This window comes from Nomascus leucogenys, chromosome 19 (genome assembly GCF_006542625.1).
Source record: "Nomascus leucogenys isolate Asia chromosome 19, Asia_NLE_v1, whole genome shotgun sequence".
NCBI classification, from domain to species: domain Eukaryota; kingdom Metazoa; phylum Chordata; class Mammalia; order Primates; family Hylobatidae; genus Nomascus; species Nomascus leucogenys.
In genome coordinates, this window is record NC_044399.1 from 61923451 (window position 1) to 61940104 (window position 16654).

Genomic DNA, 16654 nt, shown 5'->3' on the forward strand with positions numbered 1-16654 from the left:
TTTTTTTTTTTAGATGTAGTTTCGCTCTTGTTGCCCAGGCTGGAGTGCAATGGTGCGATCTCGGATCACTGCACCCTCCACCTCCTGGGTTCAAGTGATTTTTCTGCATCACACTCCCGAGTAGCTGGGATTACAGGCATGTGCCACCATGCCCAGCTAATTTTTTATTTTTAGTAGACACAGGGTTTCGCCATGTTGGTCAGGCTGGTCTTGAATTTCTGACCTCAGGTGATCCACCCACCTTGGCCTTCCATAGTGCTGGGATTACAGGTGTGAGCCACCATGCCCGGCCCATGTTTTCTAAATTTTCTACAGTAAACCTTTGTACCTAGTAAGAGGCACTTTGCTAGGTACTGAGAATGCAGTGTTGAGCACATATTAATTATCTTGTTTCTTCAATAGTGCATTAGTTTCTGTACTTTATTATTTCTGTCCTACTTCATTTATGGTTTTATTCTTTTCCTTCCTTCCTTCCTTCCTCCCTCCCTCCACCTTCCTTCCTTCCTTCCTTCCTTCCTTCCTTCCTTCCTTCCTTTCTTTTCTGTTCTGTTCTTTCTTTCTTTTTACTGTTATTTTATATTTTTTTTTTGAGACGGAGTTTCGCTCTTATTGCCCAGGCTGGAGTACAATTGTGCAATCTCGGCTGACCTCAACCTTCACCTCTCGGGTTTAAGCGATTCTCCTGCCTCAGCCTCCCAAGTAGCTGGGATCACAGGCACACACCACCACGCCTGGCTAATTTTGTATTTTTAATACAGACGGGGTTTCTCCATGTTGGTCAGGCTGGTCTTAAACTCCCGACCTCAGGTGATCGCCCACCTCAGCCTCCCAAAGTGCTGGGATTACAGGTGTGAGCCATCGCACCCAGCCTATTTATTTATTTTTTATTTTTATTTTTTGAGACAGAGTCTTGCTCTGTCACCCAGGCTGGAGTGCAGTGGAGCGATCTCAGCTCACCACAACCTCCACCTCCTGGGTTGAAGCAATTCTCCTGTCTCAGTCTCCTGAGTAGCTGGGACTACAGGGGCCTGCCACTGCGCCTGGCTAATTTTTGTATTTTTAGTAGAGACTGGGTTTCACCATGTTTGGCCAGGCTGGTCTTGAACTTCTGGCCTCAAGTGATCCACCCGGCTTAGCCTCCCAAAGTGCTGGGATTACAGGCGTGAGCCACTGCACCCAGCCTGTTCTTCTTTAAATCTCTTTAACTTGAAAGGTTAGCTTTGTTTTCATTTTCAATCTTTAAAAAAAAATACTTTAATACTATTAATTTTCCTTGAAGTGTTTCTTTAGTTACACATAAGTTTTGATATGTAGTTCTCCTATTGTCATTTAATTATAAGTAATTTATAGTCTCCATTGTGAGTTCCCCTTTATTCTTTGAGGGTATAGTTTACAGTTACAAACATGTGTGTCCATCTTCATTATTTGTAGTTCTATATTTATTAATGCACCTACTCACTAAAATGCATTTGTGACTCCAAAGTCAGTGCTCAAAGTGCTTTTGTGGTCATTCGTGGACACTCACAGAAGGGTGAAACGTGAGTCACCAGATGCACATATGCATGTTCCCAGCTGTTTCAGCTCTCCTACTGTAAAAAAATACCTTTTTGTGTATATTTAATGCCCCATTTTTCTCATTTTTGTGGTTTTTGTTGATTTTGCTGTTTAAAATAGCCTCTAAGGATGATGCTGAAGTGCTGTCTTGCATTCCTAAGCACAAGAGGCTGTAATGTGCCTTATGTGGGTTTCATCACAAGCATGAGTTACAGTGCCATTGGCCATGAGTTCAGTGCTAATGAATCAACAACATACATTTCATATGGAGTTTTTAAACAGAAATATACATAAAACAAGGTAATATATTGACTGATTGATGAAAATATTGTGGTCAAAGGCTTGGAGGAACCCAACCTTGTATTTCCACTAGAAACAATGGTTCAGTATTCACTAATTCAGTGTTTTCAGTGACTTTATAGAACTACCACAAATGAGAATGGCATGGCTGTGTGTGTATATGTGGTCTTTTTGTTTGTTTGTTTGAGACGGAGTTTTACTCTTGGTGCCCATGCTGGAGTGCAATGGTGCAATCTTGGCTCACTGCAACCTCCACCTCCCAGGTTCAAGCAATTCTGCTGCCTCAGCCTCCCAGTTAGCTGGGATTACAGGCAGGTGCCACCACGCCTGGCTAATTTTGTATTTTTTAATAGAGACGGGGTTTCGCCATGTTAGTCAGGCTGGTCTCGAACTCCTGACCTCAGGTGATCCTCCCACCTCGGCCTCCCAAAGTGGTGGGATTACGGGCGTGGGCCACTGCACCCTGCCGTGTATGCGGTCTTTTTATTGTTAATTTATAATTTAATTGCTTTGTGGTCAGTGAATGGTTTTCATAACACTGATTTTTTTTTTTTTTTTTGAGGCAGAGCCTCGCTCTGTCGCTCAGGCTGGAGTGTAGTGGTAAGATCTCAGCTCACTGAAACCTCTGCCTCCTGGGTTCAAGTGATTCTCCTGCCTCAGCCTCCTGAGTAGCTGAGATTACAGACAGGCCGGCACCACCAAGCCTGGCTAGTTTTTTTTTGTATTTTCAGTAGAGATGGGGTTTCACTATGTTGGCTAGGCTAGTCTTGAACTCCTGACCTGGTGATCCGCACAACTCAGCCTCCCAAAGTGATGGGATTACAAACATGAGCCACCGTGCCATGCCCAAAGCTGTTATATCTTGTTAGCAGATTATTTCTCTTATTTATTTATTTATTTTGAAACAGAGTTTTCTCTTGTTGCCCAGGCTGGAGTGCGATGATGCGATCTCGGCTCACTGCAACCTCTGCCTCCTGGGTTCAAGCGATTCCCCTGCCTCAGCCTCCGGAGTAGCTGGGGTTACAGGCGTGCACCACCATGCCCAGCTAATTTTGGATTTTTTTTTTTTTTTAGTAGAGATGGGGTTTCACCATGTTGGTCAGGCTGGTCTCAAACTCCTGACCTCAAGTGATCCACAGTTATAGGCATGAGCCACTGCGCCTAGCCAGTTCCTCTTATTATCTTACAATGTCCCTCTTTTGTAGTGGTTTTCCCTTTATCTTCTATTTTATTTTTATTTATTTATTTTTTTGAGACGGAGTCTCGCTCTGTCACCAGGCTGGAGTGCAGTGGCGATCTCAGCTCACTGCAATCTCCGCTAATTGCAATCTCCGCCTCCTGGGTTCAAGCAATTCTCCTGCCTCAGCTTCCCGAGTAGCTGGGATTACAGGCATGCACCACCATGCCCAGATAATTTTGTATTTTCAGTAGAGACAGAGTTTCTCCATGTTGGTCAGGATGGTCTCGAACTCCCCACCTCAGGTGATTCACCTGCCTTGGCCTCCCAAAGTGCTATGATTACAGGCATGAGCCACTGTGCCCAGCCTTAATTGTATTTTTAGTAGAGACGGGGTTTCACCATGTTGGCCAGGATGGTCTCAATCTCCTGACCTCGTGATCCACCCGCCTCAGCCTCCCAAAGTGCTGGGATTACAGGCGTGAGCCACTGTTCCTGGCCCATATACTAGCTTTCTTTTCTTTCTTTTTTTTTTTTTAATTTTAATTTTATTTTGAGATGGAGTCTCATTCTGTCACCAGTCTGGAGTACAGCGGTGCGATCTCGGCTCACTGCAACCTCCACCTCCTGGGTTCAAGAGATTCTCCTGCCTCAGCCTGCTGAGTAGCTGGGATTATGGGTGTGCACCACCACACCCAGCTAATTTTTGTATTTTTAGTAGAGACGGGGTTTTGCCATGTTGGCCAAGCTGGTCTTGAACTCCTGACCTCAGGTGATCTGCCCGCCTCAGCCTCCCAAAGTGCTGGGATTACAGGTGTCATCCACCGTGCCTGGCTTTCTTTAGGTTAGTATCTGTATGGTTTATCTTTCTCTTTCATCCTTTTATTTTCATCCTTTTCTTGTGATTTTTAGTTGTATTTTCTGTAAGTGGCATGTAGTTGGATTTTTTTTAAGTCCTGCTATGAAATACAGCGGATACATTTGGTCCATTTTTATTTGTAATTACTGCTATATTTAGACATTTCTGCTATTTAATTTTGTGTTTTCTGTTTAACACTCCCCCCACCCCCAATTCTTTTCCTGCCTTCTGTTAGTCAAGTTTTCCACAGTCTCTCTCCCTTGTTTCTCCCCCTGCTGTTTGTGGTGACCTCCTACATTTTTTTAAATATAATTTAAAAATTTTTTTAGAGGTAGGCTCTCATTCTGTCTGTCACCCAGGCTGGCGTGCAGTGATGTGGTCATAACCCACAGCAGCCTTGAACTCCTGAGCTCAAGAAATCCTCTGACCTCAGTATCCCGAGTAGCCACTGCACCTGGCCAAATATATTGAATTATACAAGTAATTATTATTGTATAATTACAGGTAATAATTATACAATTATTAAGATGTTTAAAAATTAAAAAGAAAGGCTGGGCACGGTGGCTCACGCCTGTAATCCCAGCACTTTGGGAGGCCGAGACGGGTGTATTGCCTGAGGTCAGGAGTTTGAGATCAACCTGACCAACATTGCCAAACCCTGTCTCTACTAAAAATACAAAAACTAGCTGGGCATCGTGGTGCATCCCTGTAACCCTAGCTACCTTGGAGGCTGAGGCAGGAGAATCACTTGAACCTGGGAGGCAGAGGTTGCAGTGAGCCAAGATTGCGCCATTGCACTCCAGCCTGGGTGACAAGAGTGAAACTTTGTCTCAAAAAAAATTAAAAAAGAAAAAATTAGTCTGGGTATGTTGGCTTATTATGCCTCTAATTCCAGCACTTTGGAAGGCCAAGGGAGGAGGATCGCTTGAGGCCAGGAGTTCAAGACCAGCCTGGGCAACATATCAAGACCCTGTCTCTACAAAAAATTTTTTAAAAAATTAGCCAGGTGTAAAAGGCCAGGTGCAGTGGCTCACGCCTGTAATCCCAGCACTTTGGGAGCCCGAGGTGGGAGGATCACAAGGTCAAGAGATTGAGACCATCCTGGCCAACATGGTGAAACCCCATCTCTACTAAAATACAAAAAATTAGACGGAGTGGTGGCAGGTGCCTGTACTCCCAGCTACTCAGGAGGATGAGGCAGGAGAATCGCTTGAATCCGGGAGGCAGAGGTGAGGCAGAGGTGAGGCAGAGGTTGCAGTGAGCCGAGAGCATGCCATTGCACTCCAGCCTGGGCAAAAAGAGCGAAACTCCATCTCAAAAAAAAAAAAAAAAAAATTAGTCAGGTGTGGCAATGCCTATCTGTAGTCCCAGCTACTCGAGAGGCTGAGGTAGGAGTATCATTTGAGCCCAGGAATTGGAGACTGCAGTGAGCCATGATCATGCCACTGCACTCCATCCTGGGCAACAGAGTAAGACCCTGTCTCTAGAAAAAAAAAAAAAATATATATATATATATATGTGTGTGTGTGTATAAAAAAATAATAAATGTATATGTACTCTAACCCAATAATTTTTATTTCCATAATTTTTTTCAATCCTACTCATTCTGTATATTTTTATAATTTTATGTTCAGGAAATGAACAAAGATGTGTCCAGAAATTTATGCCCAAGGATGTTCATTAGAATAATTTATAATAACCAAAATAGGAACTAATATTCACCAGGTGAATGAGACAGTACTATATAACGAGTAAAATCACAGTTTTGAAGGATATATAGTGAAAATGCTCCAAAAGAGGGGAAAAAGCAGAAATACAAAATTGCACATATAATTTTGGACACATCTAAATAAACTTTTGGACACACAACATAAATAATTTCTATAAGTATCCATCCTAATGAATGCTGAAAGTCATTGAAAGATTAGGGCATCTCAGTACATGGGCCACGTAGGCAGCATGATATGGGAAATCCTTGTAACTTGGTAACTATTACAAGCAGACAAATCAAGTGTGATTGGACTACAATGTTCTTTCTCAATGTTTTCCTAAATATTTTTTTCTTGATTGCAGTCTTCAAAATTTTCATTCTATTCTGTGAGTTTACACATCCATTTTGTTTGATGGTAAATTTCCTTCAAAAATTATAGTTGGAGGCTGGGCACAGTGGCTCACGCCTGTAATCCCAGCTCTTTGGGAGGCCAAAGTGGATGGATCACATGGTCAGGAGATTGAGACCATCCTGGCCAACATGGTGAAACTCATCTCTACTAAAAATACAAAAATTAGCCGGGCATGGTGGCATGTGCCTGTAATCCCAGCTACTCAGGAGGTTGAGGCAGGAAAATAGCTTGAACCCAGGAGTTCAACAGGTTGTGGTGAGCCGAGGTGGGGCCACTGCACTCCAGCCTGGCGACACAGCAAGACTCCATTTCAACAAAAAAAAAAAAAGAAAGAAAGAAAAAGAAAAAGAAAAAATTGTAATTGGGCTGGGCGAAGTGGCTCACTCCTGTAATCCCAGCACTTTGGGAGGCCGAGGCAGGTGGATCACTTGAGGTCAGGAGTTCGAGACCAGCCTGAACAACATAGTGAAACCATGTCTCTACTAAAAATACAAAAATTAGCCAGGCATGGTGGCAGGCACCTGTAATCCCAGCTACTCGGAGGCTAAGGCAGGAGAATTGCTTGAACCCAGGAGGCAGAGGTTGCGCTGAGCCGAGATTGCACCATTGCACTCTAGCCTGGGTGACAGAGTGAGACTCCATCTCAAAAAAGAAAAAAAAAAGTTGTAGTTGGGCCAGGTGCGGTGGCTCACACCTGTAATTCCAGCACTTTAGGAGGCTGAGGTAGGTGGATCACTTGAGGTCAGAAGTTCGAGACCAGCCTGGCCAACATGATGAAACCCTGTCTCTAATAAAAATACAAAAATTAGCTGAGTATGGCAGTGGGTGCCTGTAATCCCAACTACTCAGGAGGCTGAGGCAGGAGAATTGTTTGAACCCGGGAGGCAGAGGTTGCAGTGAGCTGAGATCACACCACTGCACCCCAGCCTGGGTGACAGAGACTCTATCTCAGAAAAAAAAAAAAAAATCATAGTTGGATTTCCTGTTGAAACAGTGCTGTGTAATATTTTCCCAATAATATTCTATGGTGATTGTTCTGCCTCAATTCTCTTTACCAGTTAAAGATTGGTTATCATAGGTGTGTTTACATCTTTAAAGTCATGTAGGGTCTTTTTCTTTTCTTTTCTTTTCTTTTCTTTTCTTTTTTTTTGAGATGGAGTTTCACTCTTGTTGCCCAGGCTGGAGTGCAATGGTGCGATCTCAGCTCACTGCAACCTCTGCCTCCCGGGTTCAAGCGATTCTCCTGCCTCAGGCTCCTGAGTAGCTGGGATTACAGGCATGAGCCCCCATGCCTGACTAATTTTGTATTTTCCGTACAGACAGGGTTTCTCCATGTTGGTCAGGCTGGTCTCGAACTCCCGACTTCAGGTGATCCACCCACCTCAGCCTCCCAAAGTGCTGGGATTACAGGCGTGAGCCTCCGCACCTGGCAAGTCATGTAGGGTCTGACAATGAATGTAAAAGGGGTTATTTACATAAAAGTTTGTGAAGATATTAGCTTAGAGAGGCAAGTTAATTATAGTACTTAGAGATAAACAGGCACATCCTTTTATGTATATCTAGTGAAGTCAGTTGCTGTAATCTATTCTGTTTAAAAACCGAACTATATTAGGTCTGAATAACAAGATAATGTACATTTCCCCTAGAAGGTGGGAACGACAACTCACACTTGTGTGCCGTTCCTTTTTTTCTTCTTCTGATAGTGATTGGACCTCCCCAAACGACCTAACTCAGAGGAATTTGGGCATAGTGTACTAGCTTCCTTCCCGTGAAACATCCCTTTTTGTGTTGTATATTTGAGGTAGTAGCAACGTGATTAAGAATGTGGACTCTAACCAGCCGGGCACGGTGGCTCACGCCTGTAATCCCAGCACTTTGGGAGGCCTTGGCGGGCGGATCACGAGGTCAGGAGATCAAGACCATCCTGGCTAACAGGGTGAAACCCTGCCTCTACTAAATATACAAAAAATTAGCCAGGCGTGGTGGCAGGCGCCTGTAGTCCCAGCTACTCGGGAGGCTGAGGCAGGAGAATGGCGTGAACCCGGGAGGCAGAGCTTGCAGTAAGCCAAGATCACGCCACTGTACTGCAGCCTGGGCGACAGGCTCAAAAAAAAAAAAAAAAAAAAAGAATGTGGACTCTAGAATCAATCAGATGGCTCTGGGTTAAAATCTTAGCCAGCTCTACTACCTACTAGCTGTTTGAGACTGACGAGTTTCCTCATCTATTTATTTTTAAATAAACAGTAATAACAGTACTTGATTCACAGGGTTGTTAACATTGAGATGATGCATGTGGACTGTTCTGCCAGTTTTCTGGTGTCCCATGGTGAGTGCTGTAGCTACGGTGAGCATTGTGTGTTATAATCACAGGAAGTAGGAGGTGGGAAAGCAGGGGCCATGATAGGAGGCCAATCCAGAGAGGTTTGTGGGTTACAGGAAGAAGACAGATAAGGCTATAGCATGAAGCATATTAGTGCGAGGAAGGATTTAAGGTGCGGAGGCCAGATCTGAAAGTAATGAAACAGCTCCAGTGCAAGTGTTTCATAACTGGTTCTCTTTGATTCTTCTAGAAAGCCATGTCCTGCCACCGCAGCCAGCTCCTCTGGTTCCGCCGCCTCTACATTATCTTCTCCCGGTACATGAGAATCAACTCACTGAGCTTCCTCTGAAGCCTTGAAGGGTTTTCAGATCCAAGGAACAAAGGGGAAAATAGACAAAGGAGTGCAGGGGACCTGGCCTGGCACTGGCTTATTTGCCTGAGCTCAAGGAGATCCCTGCTGGAGCAGCCTCTGCAAGAGGGAGCCCATGTAGGCCAGGGGCTGTCCAAACTCCAGCTTCTTCCCCTGGGAAAAAACCCAAAGAACCAAAAACAAACCACCCTAAGGATAATAATAGCTACCCTGCTAGCTTCTCAAGTTCTTGTGAAAAACAATTTACATAATGACACAGTATATGTGGAACACTTAGCCCAGTGCCTGGGCAGGTCCCTATTATCATAAATGAACGTAAAAGTGCTCTAAAAACACCCCACAGATGTGACTTTTACATTGTTTCCAAAGCAGGTTCACCAAAAACACATACACAAAATGCAACAGTGTGTGTTGAATTGGTTCAATCATAATTCCTTTGATTTTTCTTTTATCAGAATGCGGGTCTAGGAAAAACTTGCTCTATGTAACAGGACAGCTGTTGATTGAAGCATCCAAGTACAGGTCACTGGGGTGGACACTGTTTTATACAGAGACGATTACAAGGGCTCTGCCTCAAAGAGCTTACGATCAAATATGTCAGCTCTCAGTCTCTTTGGAGAAGTAGGAAATAGGAAGATAAATCTGAGATTTAAAAAAACACAAAACATTCAAGAACCTGATGTCTTAAAATTGTCCTACAAACAAAAGCTCTCTGAAAGCTCTGGCTTGGAAACTACTCTCAGAATCCAGCTAACGCTCCAGGGAAGTGGCCTGAGGCAGGGAAGCTAAGTGGTGAAGAGCACAGGCTGATAGCCCTGCGATTGAAGCCAGAATGACCAGCTGTGTAACCAAAGGCAAGGTGCTGAACCTTTCTCTGCCTCAATTCTCTCATCTGCAAAATGGGAAATAATAACGATCCCAACCTCAGAGAACTGAACAAGATAATACATGAAGGTGCATATCAAAGAGTCTCGCGTGCTCTACTGGGTAAGTATGCCCTCCACCTGCCGCAGGAAACACTGAATTGCTTCTCCAAAGCTGCAGGTTAGAGACCTGCTTGTTTAGACACTCCACCTCAACTTGCCCTCCTTTGCTTACTGTCACCATTATCTTGAATGCCTCCTAGGGACCACATAAGACTAATAGAGCTATTAGGCTCTGAAGCTGGAATCAAAAATGCAAATCTGGTTATGTGATTTGTCTACTTAAACTTTGTCAATAGCTCCTAATAGCCCTCATGTGAAAATGTGACCAGAAGCACATTACTAACACTGGCTAGAGTGCAGTAGGAGAGGGTGGTAGGACAGACTGACCTCTGCCCTGTTACTAGGAAGACAGACACTGACCCAGCCTTTCTGAACAGCAACTCTGCTAAAAGCTTTTAAAATATGCATATTCTATGACCTAAGGAATACTTAGAAAATCAAAATTATATACACACACTGGCTGGGCGCAGTGGCTCACACCTGTAATCCCAGCACTTTGGGAGGTCAAGGAGGGTGGATCACTTGAGGCCAGGAGTTCGAGACAAGCCTGGCCAATGTGGCAAAACCCCATGTCTACTAAAAATACAAAAAATTAGCCAGGCATGGTGCCACAGGCCTGTGGTCCCAGCTACTGGGAAGGCTGAGGCACAAGAATTGCTTGAACCCAGAAGGCGGAGGCTGCAGTGAGCCAAGATCGCGCCACTGCACTCCAGCCTGGGTGACAGAACAAAACTCTGTCTCCAAAAAAACAACAATTATATACACAAGATCATCATTGTATTATTTATAATAGCAAAACTGGAAAAATCCAGTGATGCAATTGTGTTTTGTAACAAGGAAGAACGTTCACACTGTATTAAATTTTTAACAGCGGGTTAGGAATAGCACAATCTCATTTTTGTTGAATAAATATATACACAAGTATATAAATAAATAAATACATATATATCAAAAGATATATATCCAAAAGATGAATACTAGCTGGCAAGGTAATCTTTCAACAATGAACATTTATAATTGTAAAGGACTTTGTTGTTGTTGTTTATGGATCATTTGGATATCATGAGAAGTTTTTTTGGATATCATTTGGATATCATGATATCGTGAGAATTTTGATATCATGTGAAGATTTTTTGTTTGTTTGTTTGTTTGTTTGTTTTGAGATGGAGTCTCACTGTGTCACCCGGCTGGAGTGCAGTGGCACGATCTCAGCTCACTGCAACCTTGGCCTCCCGGATTCAAGCGATTCTTCTGCCTCAGCCTCCGGAATAGCTGGGATTATAGGCATGCGCCACCACGCCCAGCTGATTTTTGTATTTTTAGTAGAGACGGGGGTTTCACCATGTTGGCCAGGATGGTCTCGATCTCTTGACCTTGTGATCCACCCACCTCGGCCTCCCAAAGTGCTGGGATTACAGGCGTGAGCCACCTTGCCCAGCCTTCATATGAAGTTTTTTAAAAAGTGTGTTTATAGGCCCGGCTGCCGTGGCTCACACCTGTAATCCCAGCACTTTGGGAGGCTGAGGCGGGCAGATCACAAGGTCAAGAGATGGAGACCATCCTGGCCAACATGGTGAAACCTCATCTCTACTAAAAATACAAAAATTAGCTGGGCGTGGTGGCGGGCACCTGTAGTCCCAGCTACTCAGGCGGCTGAGGCAGGCGAATTGCTTGAACCTGGGAGGCGGAGATTGCAGTGAGCCGAGATCGTGCCACTGCACTCCAGCCTGACAACAGAGCGAGACTCCATCTAAAAAAAAAAAAAAAAGTGTGTATAGGCCAGGTGCAGTGGCTCACACCTGTAATCCCAGCACTTTGGGAGGCTTGATGCAGGAGGATTACTTGAGCTCAGGAGTTTGAAACCAGCCTGGGCAACATAGTAAGACCCCATCTTTTCAAAAAATTTTAATATTACCCAGGCTTGGTAGTGTGTATGTATAGTCCCAGCTACTTGGGAGGCTGAAGTGAGAAGGTCACTTGTGCCCAGGAGGTCGAGGCTGCAGTGAGCCATGATCATACCACTGCACTCCAGCCTAGGCCACAGAATGAGATCCTGTCTCAAAAAAAAAAAAAAAAAAAAAAAAAAAAAAATATATATATATATATATAAATCTTAGAGGTTAGAAAGATGAACAAAATTATCAATATTTGCTTCTGGATGGTGAGACTTAAAACTTATTTTCTGCCTCTTTTGTTTTATTGTACATTCCAACTTTTTTGAAATAATTAAGTAGAAGTCGGCCAGCGCGGTGGCTCACGCCTATAATCCCAGCTACCTGGGAGGCTGAGGCACAATTGCTTGAACCCGGGAGGCGGAGGTTGCAGTGAGTCGAGATCACACCACTGCACTCCAGCCTCGGCAATAAAGGGATACTCCGTCTCAAAAATAAATAAATAAAATAAAATAAAAATAAATAAGATTTTAAAAATTAAAAAAAGAGGGTTGCTGCATCTGAGACTGCAGGTTGTACTCTGGGTTCTGGAAAGAGGACAGACCAGAACTAGGCTCTCCTTGGTACCAGCAGAGAGCCAAGGGACTGCAGCACAGGAGGGAAGGAAGCCCCTGGAAGCCAGTTAGGGCAGCCACTAGCAGTGCCTTTGTGAGAAAAGTACCCTCCAGATTCAATGCAGCACTGGGGACACTTGTCCTGGCAAGAAAAGATTGTCCTTGTGCAAATTACCAACAAGTAGTCTTTCCTGCCTGCAAACACATTCCCTCCCCAGGGACAGCCACAAACAGCCTTGTAGAAGGGGCAGAGACTTAAGCATCCACTTAGCCAGATGCTCTTGTTTGGTTAACAACCTGCAAAACTAGGCAGCAGTAGCCCCAAAGCCTGGAGCAAAAATCAGAATTTCATGGTTCCTTGAAGGAACACCAAAAAAAAAAAGAAAAAAGAAAGAAAGAGAAGAGAGAGAATCCTCTCCTCCAGCTGCCCAAATAGAAAGGATCTCAGTGAACTAAGAATCCTCTGGGAGGGGCAGCATCCAGTTGCTCAGAGACCTGGAGAGCCACCAGGCCGGGGTGGGTGTGCTGAAGTCAGGAGAGGGTCACCCCTTGTCAGAGAGACCTGCAAACAATCCCCCACTCACCCCATCCTCGGCAAGGGCTGATGGTTTGCCAGTTCTCACCTCGGTCCAGAGAGCAGAAACTGCCATCTTCAGCCACTCCCCGCTTGGCCACTGCTCAGCAGCCCTGACTCATTAAGAAAACACAAAAATCAAGAGCAACCAGACACAATACAAAAGGGGAACCCTCACCTGAGGAGGCTCAGAGGGAGGGGAATAGGGCAGATCTCACTGAAGTAGCAATTAAATGGAAGAGACTTTATCAGAAACAGTAGTGAAAGCCCGGGCACTGATCCAGACAAAAAAGCACACTTCTCCGTGGTGACCAAATTAGTAATGTGGAATATCAAGTAGAAGATATATTGCAGAACAAAGAGGTTAAAAAGCCAAGAAATGGAAATAAGGGTGGGAAAGAGATTTGAAAACACATTAAGGAGAGCCAGTGTGAATAATGGAAGTTCCAGAAGGAGCAAAAGCAGGAGGGTAATAAAGGAGAACTTCCGTAATCTGAAGGAGACTGAGTACACGAAAGAGCCCGCCAAATCCTAGGCAGCTTTGATTTTTAAAACAGATGCACAAATATGCTGTGAAATTCCTAAATTCCCAGTGAGAAGGGGGAGATTAAAGTATTCAAAAGGTACCCTCTTGGGGCCAGCCACCGTGGCTCACACCTGTAATCCTAGCACTTTGGGAGGCCGAGGCAGGCAGATCACTTGAAGTCATGAGTTCGAGACCAGCCTGGCCAACATGGCGAAACCCTGTCTCTACTAAAAATACAAAAATTAGCTGGGCGTGGTGGCGCATGCCTGTAATCCCAGCTACTTGGGAGGCTGAGGCAGGAGAATCACTTGAACCCAGGAGGCAGAAGTTGCAGTGAGCCAAGATTGTGCCATTGCACTCCAGTCTGGGCTACAGAGTGAGACTCTGTTTCAAAAAAAAAAAACCAGGCCGGGCGTGGTGGCTCATGCCTGTAATCCCAGCACTTTGGGAGGCCGAGGCGGGTGGATCATGAAGTGAAGAGATCAAGACCATCCTGGCCAACATGGTGAAACCCTGTCTCTACTAAAAATACAAAAAATTAGCTGGGCATGGTGGTGCGTGCCTGTAGTCCCAGCTACTCGGGAGGCTGAAGCATGAGAATCGCTTGAACCCAGGAGACGGAGGTTGCAGTGAGCCGAGATTGCGCCACTGCACTCCGGCCTGGCAACAGAGCAAGACTTCATCAAAAAAAAAAAAAAAAAAAAAGTGTCTTCTGCGGCCAAGGGGAGGCTGGGCTGGGGGTAAAGCTGTATGGTGCAGGGTGACAAATAGACAGCTGATGGGCTGCAGTCTGGATTGTGAGGAACTGAAAGGTATACAGTTCCAGGGCTGAAACTGAAAAGCATGGGATCTCAATTAGCAAAGAGGAAAGCAGGAAACAAAGAGAAACTTAAAAGACTGCAAAAGTAAGAAAAAAGGAAAATAGTATAAAATGTAATAAATATAATAGAAGTAATACAAAAAGAATGAAATCAGAGCTACTTCAAAAAATATGAACAGGCTGAATTTCCAGACCAAAACAGACTGTCAAATCAATGTGTTAGAAAACAAAATCTAGCTACATCTAAAAGTAACAAAGGCTAAAAATAAAAGGATGAACCATATACCATATAGCAGGAGAACAAAAAGAAGGAAGAGCAACACCAGAAATCCAGGCCAAACCCAATATGACACCAAGAAGCATTAACTGGACAAAGATTGGTATGTTAACAGGTTCACTCCATGAGATGATAGGCACCCAACATCACAGTAGCCAGATACATAAAACAAAACCTCCCAGACATACAAGACCTTTATTAAAAGACAAAAACAAACAAGACACCACGATAATAGTAGGAGGCCTCAGTATTCTTCCAGAATTTTGAAAAATCGAGTTGCCAAAAATAGTAACATCAAACATTGGAATAAAGCAAACATTCACTTATGTGATAGAATGTTTACAAAAGTTGACTGTTTATTGGCCACTGATAAATCCATTTATTTATTTATTTATTTGAGACCAGGTCTTGTTCTGTCACCCAGGCTTGGAATGCAGTAGTGTGATCACAGCTCACTGCAGCCTCAAATTTCCTGGGCTCGAGGAACCCTCTGCTTCAGCCTCCCAAGTAGCTGGGACTACAGGCATGTGCCACCACCCCTGGTTTTTTGTGGGTTTTGTTTGTTTGTTTGTTTGTTTGAAACAGAGTCTCACTCTGTCGCACAGGCTGGAGTGCAGTGGTGTGATCTTGACTCACTGTCCGCCTCCCGGGTTCAAGTGATTCTCCTGCCTCAGCCTCCCCAGTAGCTGGGATTACAGATGTGCGCCACCATGCCCAGCTAATTTTTGTATTTTCAGTAGAGACAGGATTTTACCATGTTGGCCAGGCTGGTCTCAAACTTCTGACCTCAAGTGATCCGTCTGCCTCAGCCTCCGAAAGTGCTGGGATTACAGGCGTGAGCCACCACATCTGGCTGTTCTTTTTGTTGTTGTTTGTTTGTTTGTTTGTTTTAATGAGACGAGGTGTCGCTATGTTGACCACTTTGGCCTCCCAAAACGTTGGGATTGCAGGCATGAGCCACTGCACCCAGCAGAGAAATCCCTAATAAATTCCCTAATGTAGAGATTTAACAGGCCACATTCTTTGATCATAATTAAATAACATGCAAGTAAATAATAAAATTACTAAAGAGGGGGATAAACAACACTACTCAGAAATCAAGACGCCCCTTCCTAAAAAACCCCTAGATCAAAGAGGAAATCAAAATTGGTATTACGAATTATCTAGAAAGTAATAAAAATTAACACTTGATGTGGGATCTGTATTTAGGTAAATTGTAGTCTTAAATGCTTAATTTTTTAAAAGATTGAAAATAAGTGAACTACATGATTGAGAAAATAAAAAATAGAAACCAATAGCAAGAGGGACTTAATAGAGATATAAGATTAGATTAAATAAGTGAAACCAAAAAATAGTGGAAAGAATAAGTTTTCTTTGAAAAATGAAATAAGCCAATACAATGCAAGTCTAATTCAGGAAAAGAGAAAACAAAAGTGCAGTTATTGGGAACAGATGGATATATAACCACAAAAGTGAAAAAGGCTGAAAAAAATTATAAAATATTATATGGCTTGAGTTCAGGAGTTCGAGACCAGCCTAGGCAATATAGTGAACTAAAAATACAAAAATTACCCAGGGAGGTTGAGGTGAGAGGATGGCTTGAGCCTGGGAGGCAGGGGTTGCATTTGCCATTGCACTCCAGCCTGGGTGACAGAACCAGACCCTGTCTCGAAAAAATAATAAAAAATAAGTGTTGGTGAGGATGTAAAGAAATTGGAACCCTCATACATTGTTGGTGGGAATGTAAATGACGCAGCTGCTATAGAAAACAGTTTGATGTTTCCTTAGTAATTTTAACAAGGATTTACCACATGACCCAGCAGCTCCACTCCTAGGTACATTTCCCATAGAACGGAAAACATTCAGACAAAACCTTGTAAATGAGTATTCATAGCAATATTATTCATAATAGCCTCAAAGTAGAAACAACTCAAATGTCTATCAACTGGTGAATAAACAAAATGTGGCATTTTATTATTCAGCCATAAAAAGGAACAAAGTCCTGGCCAGGCACGGTGGCTCATGCCTGTAATTCCAACACCTTGGGAGGCCAACGCGGGCGGATCACAAGGTCAGGAGTTCAAGACCAGCCTGGCCAATATGGTGAAACCCCATCTCTACTAAAAATGGAAAAAAATTAGCTGGGCGTGGTGGCACATGCCTGTAATCCCAGCTACTTGGGAGGCTGAGGCAGGAGAATTGCTTGAACCTGGGAAGCGGAGGTTGCAGTGAACCAATATTGCACCATTGTACTCCAGCCTG

General features: G+C 43.9%; 1 protein-coding gene across 1 annotated transcript in view; it reads left to right on the forward strand.

Annotated features, from left to right (window-relative positions):
* The window catches only part of PIGL (phosphatidylinositol glycan anchor biosynthesis class L), a 102121-nt gene extending 93078 nt beyond the window's left edge, over positions 1-9043 (forward strand). Inside the window, exon 7 of the mRNA XM_003262618.4 lies at positions 8584-9043. Within this exon, the coding sequence (XP_003262666.1) occupies positions 8584-8682 (99 nt within the window). The 3' untranslated portion in view covers positions 8683-9043. The remainder of the gene's footprint in view (positions 1-8583) is intronic.
* Positions 9044-16654: the final 7611 nt, after the last annotated feature.